General features: G+C 36.9%; 1 protein-coding gene across 1 annotated transcript; it reads left to right on the forward strand.

Moving 5' to 3' along the window:
• The first annotated feature begins 3903 nt into the window (after window positions 1–3903).
• On the forward strand, window positions 3904–9264 carry LOC112302662 (olfactory receptor 10AG1). Its single transcript, XM_024558220.4, has 2 exons — window positions 3904–3989; window positions 7403–9264. The coding sequence occupies exon 2, from the start codon at window positions 7403–7405 to the stop codon at window positions 8342–8344; it is 942 nt and encodes a 313-aa protein (XP_024413988.2). The 5' UTR covers window positions 3904–3989; the 3' UTR covers window positions 8345–9264.
• The last annotated feature ends 3578 nt before the right edge of the window (window positions 9265–12842 follow it).

Genomic DNA, 12842 nt, shown 5'->3' on the forward strand with positions numbered 1-12842 from the left:
TCAGCTAGTAAAAAATACTGTATATGGAGAGCCTTTCGAGCACACTTGCTGAATGACTGTAGAACATGAACACATTCGAATATGTGAAAGTTTGCAGTGTAGAAAAGATGGAATTTTAATAATTTACATTAATTTAAGTGAGTGTAAAGGTGTAAAAAGTGATCCTGGCTTCCCATAATTCAGAAAAAGATTCAGATAATCTTTAAACCTAAATACTAAATGCACCATGACTCTTTGCAAAGGTAATACATATTTATGGCCTCGACTGTGAGAAAAGTAGCTTTAATAAGACTAGTAGCCATAGTGGAAAGCATTGATATGTTGAATGGAATTGATGAAGAAGTGCTCTTCATGAAAAGAAGCCTTTCAGAGTGAAATTTTCAATGCAAAATGCTTAATACACCACATATGAAGAAGTGCTCTAAATTCAAAACACAGAAAACTTGAGAGAAAATTTGTCAGGAAACTTGAAGGAGCATTTCACAAAAGATGGTAAGCCAAATGACCAAGAAAATGAAAATCACTCATCCATAACCAGTAAAAGGTATATTAAAGTCAAATGAGATCTTGGCACACTCCTCAGAAACACACTTTTTAAATAAATGAATCAGTACTGACCATGCCCCAGGTGTAAATGGTGTGGACCAACGGGAGCTCTCATGGATGCAGGAATGTGCGCCCAGACAGCACTTTAGCCAACAGCCTGCTTTTCTCCAGAGAATTCTTATATTTTCTTTTGCTTTATCTTTCAATCAGACTTATTGGGGTGACACTGATTAATGAGATTATACAGGTTTCAAGTGTACAGTTCTATATCACCTGCATATTGCACTGTGGGCCACCCCCAGATTCCCACCACCCAACTTAAATCTTCTTCCTTCACCACTTATTTGACCCCCTTTACCCTTTACTACTAACCCACCCCCTTCCCTCTAGTCACCAGCACACTGCTGTCTGTGCCCGAGTTTTCGTTTGTTTGCCTGTTGGCTTGTTTGTGCACGTGTGGTTTTCACTGTTCCATCCCACGTATGAGTGACAGTACATGGTTCTTGACTCTTCCTGTCTGAAGTGGACTGGACTTTAGCACAGAGCACAGACTCTGAGCAGTGGCCTGCATCCTGGCCCTACTGCAGACAAGATTGGACTCTGTCCACAGTGAGATGGGTGAAGATGGGACGTCGGGAAGTCAGGAGGGGAGCCCCCTTAATTGGACCTCATACAGAATCCATACCACAGATCCCCACCCTCCCGTGCTGGTCTCAGGAAAATCTTTTCCTTTAGACATCGCAAGAACTTGTTTTCCACCAGTATCAATGCCACACTTCTCTTTTTCCTGAAACTACTTCAGGAAAATTAATCACCCTTTACCTCAAAAAATAATCAACAACAGAAATATATTCAAGAGCGGAGAAACTACCGAATTGTTTGGGGGAAATGAATCAAACCTCTGCGAGGGCTTACTACAAACCAAGCCACATGTATTTTCCAACAAATGAAGGAATGACGTCCATTTCTGGTTTAGATCACTGGTCACGGCAAAGCAGTCTTCTTAGTTCAAGCACTAGGAAAATGTGCATTAGTTATAAAACTTGTATTTTAGAGGCATCACAGAGCTCTGGGAGAAAAAAGGATATGTGACAACATCAAAACTAAGGTTCATGAAGTCAGAAAGTGATAGCCCATGTGGTTTTTTATACTTCGCTGGATTACAATCTGTGGCTGATGCAATGTCATGTTACTAAATATGTAACTTCATGTCTGCAAATTTCACTAATTGATTCAAAAAGCGAACACGGTTGTGATGCTGATCAATGGTGCCTGCTTCCTCTTTATTTACATAAAATGCACAGGAAGTGTCTCGCTTTTCTTAACTAATTCCTTGTTCAAATTAAAATTTAATTCTTTATAATTAAAGTTGAGTGTGTCTATATGTTTAAAAGATTACTTTGCTATCGTTTCTGTGAAATGGTTGGTCCTTTATCTGTTTAGTTTGGCTTTTTTGTTTTTGGTTTTTTTTTTTTTTGGACTGATCCTCAGTATTTAGGAATAAGAGCACTTGATTTGAGATATTATTTGTAATTACTTTTCCATTCTATCGATTCTATTTGAATTCACTTTGGAGGTTTACTTCTTTTTATAATGCATAATTATTTATTTGGCAAATAATTTTTTTCAATATTTTGTGTCCTGCTTTCTGAATTGTGAGTTATAGTTAAATTTTTCTTACTCCAAAGTTATTTAAAAATTTTCTTATACTACCTTTATCATTTTACTTTCTAAAATATTTAACCTTGTGTATGTTGGGAGTTTTTCTTGCTGTAGTATAAGGGATTAAGAAAAGTTTATTATTTATTATTTTTTTCTTGTAAGGCTACTAAGTTCTGCCAATGGTATTTATTTTGTAGTCCATAATTGCCAATTTGGTGAGCTCTCTTTGTTAATGATACATTCTCATTTTTATTTGAGCCTTTTTCTGGGATTTGTACTCCGTGGCACCAGGAGATCTCTATAGCCATGCATGATGCTACACTGTGCTAATTATGAAGCTTAGAGCTCCGTGTCAGCTGAGCTACTTGGATGCACACCTGCAGTAGTCAGCCCTGCCTGCCCCTCACTCTGGTGCTGTGCTGGGTCACATCTTGGTACCCTGAGGCGTCCCACTGCCCACTCCTCCCTGGCCTTCCCTGACGGCAAATGACTCCTGATATTTTGTGAGAAACTCTCCTAGTTACTCGCCAGTGTCACATGACTATAGGAGTTTCCTGTCTTGTAAACGTATTTTCCTCATAAGCATAAACCTTTACAAGTCACCATTTAGTAAATAATAGGAAGCAGCATCCTGTTTTTGTCATGAGAAACTGATTCCAACCCAAGATTCTCAAACAATGTAAGCATTGAAAACAAAATGTCTTTCCCACAATCAAAGCCTGTTTGCTTGGCATCTTTCCTATTATTTCAGCTGGACTTTCACCAGATTCTCATTTTATTAGAATTAAAGTTTGAAAGTATTCACAGCTTAAAGATGTTAGATGTATTTGGGAAAAGATAGTGATATGCTTTTAAAAAGGGAAAATCTTTCTCCCTATTAATATTTACTTGAGTTCAAATTTTAAATTTGCACTATGTTTAATAAATACATTCAACAGCTAAATCTCAGGTTTGCTCAGGTGGTCATGAAGAAACAGATACATTAGCTCTGTCTTCAGAACACTTATTACAACTGGTACATGGGCCAGCCTTTAGGAACCAAGGAACCTATTAGAAAAGAATGTGTTTTTAAAAAAATAAACAAGTTCGCCTTGGCTGCTGTGGCTCAGTGGATTGAATGCCAGCCTGCAAACCAGAAGGTCACTGATCTGATTCCTGGTCAGGGCACAGGCCTGGGTTGTGGGCCAGGTCCCCAGCTGGGGACATGCTAGAGGCCACCAACTGATGAATCCCTTGCACGTGGATGCTTCCCTCCTTCTCTCCCTCCCTTCCCATCTCTCTAAAATAAATAAATAAATAAAATCTTTTTTAAAGAAATCCTCGTAAGAAAAACAACTTCAAGATTACCACCTGATAGGAGCAGAGGCTCCATACAGAGCATTTACATTAAATAAGGTAAACATTGAATGTGTGTCAATATGGGATGGCCTCAAACGGCATTGCTCAGCGTGCTCTTTGTGTCTAAGAAACAAGGCGCACTGAACACTCTACTCCATGGAGAGACTCAGGAAGGAGAATTCTGGGTAAAGTGAGAGCTTTCAGGGGAAAAGTACACATAGCAAATGAGACGGTGCCAAAAGTATTGTTTTAATTAAAAATGTAAATGTGTCAAGTGGAAGAGATCCCTGGGGCAGAGACGACTACTTGCATTTAAAGAGCATCTTCTGTTTAGAAAGAACACACTATTCTAAGGCGCATGAAACAAGTGATTTCACCTACATTAATTTAAATGTTTAAACCCTCTACAGTGAGAAAAATCGGCAACATCCCAAGTAAAAAAGGTAAATATGAACTACTTTATACTGACATTCAGCTTTAGCACAAGTTTTTAAATTTAAAGTTAATATCGAACTTATAGTAGGACATGTGTCATTGCAGTGAAGCAAATCCTGCACATTGTAATTCCATTAAATACAATGTACAGTGAACGATAAATAATGACGTCAAATCACTTCAGAATACTGAAAACCGGAATACTGAAGACTATTTTCTAGGTATAGATAATATTATAGAAAACTTCAGTTTGAGCCAACACATAACAAATAAGTTTAATATTTATGCGCTCAGCTTGATATTGTCATAGGAGATTTGAAGAAGAACAATCCATGAAATAAATGTCCAACCATTAGGGAATCCAAAGAACATTTATTCTAATGGGGGAAAAAAGATAGATTTAAGTACTTTTCAAGATAAAATGTTAAGTGTTTTATTGATTTCAAGATTTAATTTGACATTTTATATCAAATGTACAGATACAGCTGAAGCTTAGGTAGCTTTTTATATGTAACAAATTAAAACGTTCCCTTAATTATTTGGATTTATTCAAGGAATGAAATCTGGAATTTAAAATAAAACCATTAAAGATTGAATTTTATTTCCTTGAATAATAAGAACTTAAGCATTTACAAGAAAGAACAGTGACATAGATAATCTTGTTAAAGCACAAAAAAGTGAATCTATTTTTTCTACCTTGTTCTCCTCTAGAGAAAAACATGCACAAATCGTGCATTTTTCATGTTATAAATTTCTGACTTTATCACCAAAAATTGGCTTTGTACAGTTACAATTTTTATATATATGTAATTTACATATATATGTGTGTGTATATATGTATGTATGTATAATCTTTAGCACCAGAAATCACTTTATTGAAGTAATGAATTAAATTACATACATTAAATGCTGCCATTCATAAATGTGCTGTGTACCATTCACACTTAAAAACTGGATTACACCCTGGCTGGTGTGGCTCAGTGGGTTGAGTGCCAGCCTGTGAACCAAAAGGTCACCGGTTTAATTCTCAGTCAGGGCACGTGCCTGGGTCACAGACCAGATCCTGGTTGGGGAGCTGTGAGAGGCAGTCAAATGATATTTCTCTCACACATAAATGTTTCTCTCCCTCTCTTTCTCTCTCCTTTCCCCTCTAAAAATAAATAAATAAAATCTTTTTAAAAGTTGGATTACATTGCATGTTAAATCTTTTTTCCCTTTTAAGAATAATGACCTCACTTAAAAAGTATTTCATGCTTTACTTAGTTTTGGAATCAGGCACTTTCTGAAAGGCATATTGTGTACATTGGTCTCAAGTAGAAAAATACTCACAGTCCTCATCTCTCAGATCACGTAGTGATAGTCAGAGAAAAGGCTTCTGAAAGGGAGTAGCCAGACTGCAACTCTAAGGGCTGGATGGTGACGTGTAATCTTAGTATTAGGTCCACAGATTAGAGATGAGAGTATAAACAAAAATATCGCAGAGAATTCGTGGAGAATTTTACAACACTCTGGTGATTGCTTTAAGGTCTCATTCCCTTCCTGAATAGAGGATAAAGCAGATTAGAGGGCATTTTTTCATGCAGTCTAGACCACAGAGTAAAATTTAGAAAAATAGAATTTAGTTGTAGTAACAACAATAATAGCTAGCGTTTAGAAATACTTTTATAAATGTCAGCACTTCTTCAAGTTGCTTCTGGACACATTAAATGAAGTAATTCATATTACAATCCTAAGTATTTATATGTGTGTTAGCCAATTACAACCTCAGGTGAACTATGGCACAGAGTATTAACAATGTGCAAGAGGTCACACAGCCAGCAGGTGGGGAAGCTGTAATTCAAATCCCGTCCATCTCGGTAGGATTACATTGCTCATCCACAACACTATAGTTACCCTCTGTTTGGGGGATGTGGTTCAAACACGCCAGGGCAGAGAAATGAAAGGCAGCGCTGGGACACATCTTGAGCCAAGAGATGCTTGGGATGCGATACCTAAGGAGGACGACCCTCTCAGGATGGTACAATGCGGAATCAGCCACCTTTGCAAGGGAGTCAGTGCCTCTTAAACTTTATACCCAAGGGTGTCACTTACTTTACTCCAGTCCTGGCCCTGATGAAATGAGTGGAAAACAATGGGAAAAAATAGTTACCAAGTAACTCAATAGCTTTATTAAGTAGGATTTTTTAGGCAATGTGTTACAACCCTGAGGAATAAAAATGTAAGAACATAATTCATATTCATAATCAAAACTATGGAGCCATAACTAATAACAGATTAAAAGTGATAGGCAATTTTACCAATCATTCTGGAAGTAAAACTTAGAAAATTTAAACAATTGTTTAATTTCACAGAGTTTGGAGGTAGGATTCACACTCAAGTCCGATAATTAAAATGAAAAATCCTAGGCTCTGAGTTGTCGTCATAAAACTTTTGTGCAAATGTTCCAATTCTCTTAAGATATCCAAATTAAAATAGCAGTACACTGGGAAACAAACTTCTGTGCAAATGATCACAGTATCTGTCATTAGTCAGTGTCAGTATCTTTATGTCTAAAAAAGGTTAGTTTAGAAATGGTTACCTAAAGTGTTGTTTTTAAAGAACAACAGGGACGATGGAGGGGCACCCAGTACATACCCCCCCAGGTAATAAACACCCCAGGTAATATACACCCCCCGCCCACACGCACACACAGGTAACACACACATTCTGGACCAGTTCTGTGTGTCCAGGGTTTCCCTCCTCACTGCTCTCCGTCTCTGTGTTCCCAGGCAGCTTGTCCACAATAGAACCCTCTTATATTCACCACTCACTATTCTACTAAAAAATAGCTTGTTTTATTCCATTATATGCAATAAAATTTCCTCTCTCTCTCTTTATCAACTACCTAATAATATGAACTGTGTAATGACGTGTACATTCAAGGTAATCAAATGATGGAAGAGAAATGAAGTGTTACAATAGGCAGTGGAAAAAGTATAAGGAAGACAATTTTTCTCTTTTTTAATTTCTTTTTGCATTAAATACTTTTGATTTTTATTATTGTTCAAGTACAGGAAGACAAATTTTAATATAGAGCTGGATTGTCAAGAAGAGTAATTCATGAAAAGGGAGGTTATATGGCAAAGCTGTGGGTCTGTCTTAAAGAACCCCCAGGTTCTCCAGTGTCTGTGTTGAGCAGGACATGGTTTGATTTATCCTGGGCTGTATTCAGGAAGTACGAACAATGATCTGAAACATAATTTAAGGGAATTTTACGCTGACAATCCCTAATATCTACATGGAGAAAATGAGCAATGTATTAATTGGAAACAGTTGCAGTGATCGTGAAAACCAATCTTCACGTCCAGATACAATGTAAAGAAGCGGCACTCACCCATGAGGGTAAAAATAAAGGCACACTGTTAATTTCCTCTGTCCACAGATGAAGCACCAAGAAAAACCACCAGAGGGAAATCTAACTAATCCGATGGAATTTGTTCTCCTGGACTTTGCTGATGCGCCCCATCTCCAGTGGTTTCTATTTGGGTTATTCTTAATTATCTACATCATGATATTGATAGGCAATGGCACCGTGCTTCTAATCACAAAACTGGACCCTGCTCTCCAGACCCCGATGTATTTTTTACTGGGCAATTTTTCCTTCTTGGAAATCTGCTACGTGTCAGTTGTTCTCCCCAGAATGCTCACGAGTCTCTGCACCCAGAGAAGAACAATCTCTTTAGTTGCCTGTGCTGCACAAATGTGCTTCTTCCTCATGCTGGGAGCCACTGAGTGTTTCCTTCTGGCCGTGATGGCCTATGACCGTTACATGGCCATTTGTCACCCTCTGCACTATCCTCTAGTTATGAACTACAAGGTCTGTGTCCAGCTGGTGGCTGGCTCTTGGATCGGTGGCATTCCAGTCCAAATAGGGCAGACATTCCAGATTTTCTCCCTGTCCTTTTGTGGTTCTAATCTCATCAACCACTTCTTCTGTGACATCCCCCCGATACTCAAGTTGGCCTGTGGGAACACCATTGTAAATGAAACAATGGTCTACATAGTTGCTATGCTGTTAGGCACAGTTCCATTTCTGTTGATCCTTGTCTCCTACAGCAAAATCATCTCTACAATTCTGAAACTGCCATCAGCCACAAGTCGGGCCAAAGCCTTCTCCACCTGCTCATCTCATCTCATAGTGGTGACACTGTTCTTTGGATCAGCCACTATCACCTACTTAAGACCCAAGACTCAAGACTCAGCAAGAACCGACAAAGTGCTTTCTCTTGTCTACACTATTGCGACTCCCCTATTTAACCCCATGATATACAGTCTAAGAAACAAGGGTGTCATAAAGGCACTGAAGAGACCGCTATGTAAATAATCTGCTCATTTATTAAAACGTGAGTCTATTCACAGGAATTGATGTCTTACAGATCTTTAATAAAATGTCAACAGCTGTTTATCTTCAACTCAACTTATCGATGTCCAAATTGAAAATTAGTTAAAACATTGAGAGATTTTTAGTCTCCAGTTGTACAGTTATGTATGTGTCCACAGAGAGCATTTCATTCTTTGGTGCATTGTTTAATTTTATTGTGAGATATTTCTTCTCAGTCAGAATTTTTGACAAGAATCTATATAATAGATTCAATTGTAATAGAGTCCCTGCTATGTCACATATTGGAAACTATGTCACTCATTTTCACAATTTCTCACAGAAATTTTTAAAACCAGGCTGGTAATGGAATATTACTTAAAATTTTATGTATATTTAGGTCTAGCAATGACTCAATGGGGAAGTTATGTTTTTAGAGAAAAAAGTATCTTTCATTAGCAATGTACTTTCCTACAATAAATGATGTTGTTACGATGATACCAGTGAATATTAGGCAGGATTTATGTGTATATCCAATTAAATATTATATATAATTTAATCCACTGATATGATAGAAAAAATATTATTATTAATATATTTGCATATAATAAGAAGAGCTTGGAATAGTCATGAGAATGTTCAAGTGTCATTGTTTTTAAGTATATTTTCCTAGAGATGACAAGTGGAAGAGGAAATCTAGGGAAAAGGAAATAAATGTTTATGAAAGTGAGCATCTCCTATAAAAACACAGGTGTCACACGCATACTTTGTGCACCAAGTATGCACACATATTAGAAATGATCAATTAAATATAATCATCAATGTTAACTATGGAAATCTCAGAGTAAATCATTTCATTATTTTTCTTTGCTTTACTGAAATTCTGCAGTGTATTACAATAAACCTGTGGTATTAATGTAATCATACAAAGCACACAATAAATTTGATTCATTGTGAGTAAAATCATAACATGTGTGTGCCATTTTTCTGCAGATATTATTTTCAAACGTGCACACTCAGCTAATGAACCCGTGACACAGACAGGCAACAGATCTCTGCAGGACCAGGGCCTGTCACCAACGCTCGTGGTGAAGCCTGCAAAGTCCTTTAAGTTTTTTCCCATTAAAAAAATGTCAGTTTCGCTTACATTTGCATGGGCATGACTCACTCCACATAAGTAGACAAGAGCAGTATTGCTTTCCCCTGGAAGAAAACAGCCAGATGATGTGTGAGCAACCCTGATATAAACCTAAGAAAAAAATCAGTCCCGGCTGAGAGCAAAGCAAGCAATTACTGAGTCACCAAGATTCTAAGAAAATACAGCTATCAGAAACTATAAAAATCTAATGGAAATGAGTGCATACGGGGTGCATATAGAATAAAAGAAAGAAAAATGTAATAACAAAAAAATTCCAATAAATTTTCCAAGCAGAAATTACATAACCCTGAAGCTATTATGGTGGAAAGAAGTGAGACAGAAATTGAAAAGTCCTTTCACTCTCATTGTCCTTCCTGAATAATATAGAAAAATGTTTGAGAGAGAGAGAGATAACTAACAAACATTTTAAAATATTAATATCTCTAATATATTTTTTTATTGCTGTTCAAGTACAGTTGTCTCCATTTTCAGCCCACCATAGGCCTCCCACCCTCGAACCCGCCTTCTTTGGGTTCGTCCATGTGTCCATTATACATGTTCCTTGATGGACCTTCCTGTATGTTCCCCCATTATTCCTCTCACTCTCCCCTATGGTTACTGTCAGTTTGTTCTTTATTTCAGTGTTTCGGGTTATATTTTGCTTGCTTCTTTCTTTTGTTGATTAGGTTCCACTTATAGGTGAGATCATATGGAATTTGTCCTTCACTGCCTGGCTTAGCACAATGCTCTCCAGTTCCATCCATGCTGTCATGAAGGATAGGAGCTCCTTCTTTCTCTCTGCTGTGTAGCATTGCAGTGTATAAATGTACCGCAGTTTCTTATCCATTCACTTACTGATGGGCACTTAGGTTGCTTAGTATTTTCTTACTTTGAAAATCTCTGTAACTTTGCTAGTAATTTCCTTACTGTCATTCTTCATTTTAATCATTAGACTCATTTGTGTTCTTGATTAATTTTCCTAAGATTTGTCAAGTTTTTCAAAGAACCAAGCCTTTCGTTTGACTGGTTCTATTTATTTCTATTCTCAATTTCATTTTTCTACTCATAGTTATTTTCTTCCTTCCACTTTCTTTTAGTTTAATATTTTCTTCTTTTTCTTATGTATTAAAGTGAGATCATTTTTTTTTGCAGCATAGGCATTCACAGATATAAATTTATTTCCTTCTGGGAACTGCTTTTTCTGCATTCCCTTAATTTTGGTGTGTTGTATTTTCATTCCCATTTGTATAAAGATATTTTCTAATTTCCTTGGTGTTTTTTCCTTGACACATTTGTTGTTTAAGACTATGTTGCTTAGTTTCTACATATTTGTGAATGTTTTCAGTTTTCCTCCAGCTATTACTCTCTAATTTCATTCCTTTGTGGTGGGAAAAGATACCCTGAATGATTCAATCATTTTAAATTTATTGAACTTTGTTTAGTGACCTAACCTGTAGCCAAGCCTGAAAAATTTGTCATGTTCACTTGAGAAGAAGGTATATTCAATAATCTATGGGTCAAACATATGTCAGGTCTAGTTGGTTTATTTGTTTAGATAACAGTGTTGTTTAGATCCTGTATTTCCTTATTGATCTAACTTCTAGTTATTCTATACATTATTGAAAGTTGGACATTGAAATCTCTAACTCTTATTGCAGAACTGTCTGTTCTGCCTTTAATCTGTTGATTTTTTCAATGTGTTTATAATGATATCTCTCTTTTATGGATTGGTACATTTATCATTATATATGGTCTTGCTTTTTCTCTTGTAACAATTTTGTCTTAAATTTGTTTGGGTTTTTTTTTTTTTTTTTTGGTCTAATAAGAAGATAGCCACCCCATTTCCCTACTTACTGTTTGCATGTAGACTTTTAAATTATATAGCAAATAAAATGTTACGAACCAGGAACACCAACATCAGCTGTGAAGCACCACCAGCATGGGTGCCTGAGCCCAGAGAATGCACCCAAGGCACAGCTGCAGGCTTCAGAGCAAGCAGCTCCAGGGAGAGAGGGGGACTGTTCAGTTATTCTGTGATGGGAAATAATTCATGAGTGTCTGAGAAGGTAGATTTCTTTCATCACTTGAAAATAGATTCTTAAAGTGTTAATGGAAATTTCATCTCAAGGTTGAGATTTTTTTTTTAATTTAGTAAACATATGGCTGTTATTTATTGACTATTTTTTAACTGTTCATCTATTTAATCCTGAGAGCAATGATATGTATTATTAGTCTCATTTTGAAGATGAGAAAAAGTGATGCTGAGAAAGATTAAGGAACTTATTTCAAGGTAAAAAAGAATATACACAGCGCAGCTTAGATTACAGGGTGGATTTGTGCTTGTCCAATGTCTATGTGCTTTAACTAAGGTGTTACTCATGCTAGTTAGTCAGTTACAACTGGGGTTTTTCAGTTGTTTGATGCATCGTAACTCTCCTGCTCAAGTAATTTCTAGCAAGTTGATGGTGACAATGAAAGCGTGTATTGTACTTGGATGTATGTTTGGGAAAGCACAATGGATTGGGTTAGCTCATAACAGGGTGGAATCACAAGTGCACCAGGTGGGCTCACATGGGTACCTTGTTCACAGTTCATCAAAAGATGTAGTGCAGCTCAGTTCCCAAATATGTTAATCTTCCCAGACCCTCTCGTACTTATCTAATCTAGACCTTGGATAATATTTTTTTTTGCTCCAGCTTTATTAGTTACTTAAGAATACCTTCCCTGAGCATTCTACCTCCACCCCTGTTTATACTACAAAGACTTAGAACTCTTGATTTTTGTATAGTGCTCACCACACTCTTTTGTAAATAATTAAATACTTATAACAGGAGAGCAAGGACACTATCTGGGCTGTGGAGGCCGATTTGTGTTTAAATTTCAGTCCTGCCATTACTCAGTCCTGATCCTGGGTAATTTATGTAAACTCATAGTGCCTCAGTTTCCTCATTTGTAGAGTGGGAATAATAATAGTACCCATCACAAGGGTACTATTATTATATCATGTGTTTAACACAGGGCCTGGCATGTGTCACTCAATAGTTATTTTTATTTTCATCATTGAACAACACTGCCTGGTACTCTTAGATGTTCAATGAACACTTATCAGGAAAAAATAAATAAATGAAGAATCCAGGTTATGGCTGTAGTCTAATGATTATCCCAGTCTTGTAGATGAATTCTACCCCTTGTCAAAATGTGAAGGGATAGGAAGTTGGTTGCCATCTTAGCAAAGACTCTTTAAATTAATTGCTCTTCCCTGGAGGAAACAGCACAGAGGTGAGTTACCCACGTGAGTAAAACTCCAGTCTCTGTGTTGTGAGAATTAAAGGAGTTGAGGAGCGGGACCAAGAATTTCTTGGCAGA

The sequence above is a fragment of the Desmodus rotundus genome, chromosome 5, assembly GCF_022682495.2.
Source record: "Desmodus rotundus isolate HL8 chromosome 5, HLdesRot8A.1, whole genome shotgun sequence".
NCBI classification, from domain to species: domain Eukaryota; kingdom Metazoa; phylum Chordata; class Mammalia; order Chiroptera; family Phyllostomidae; genus Desmodus; species Desmodus rotundus.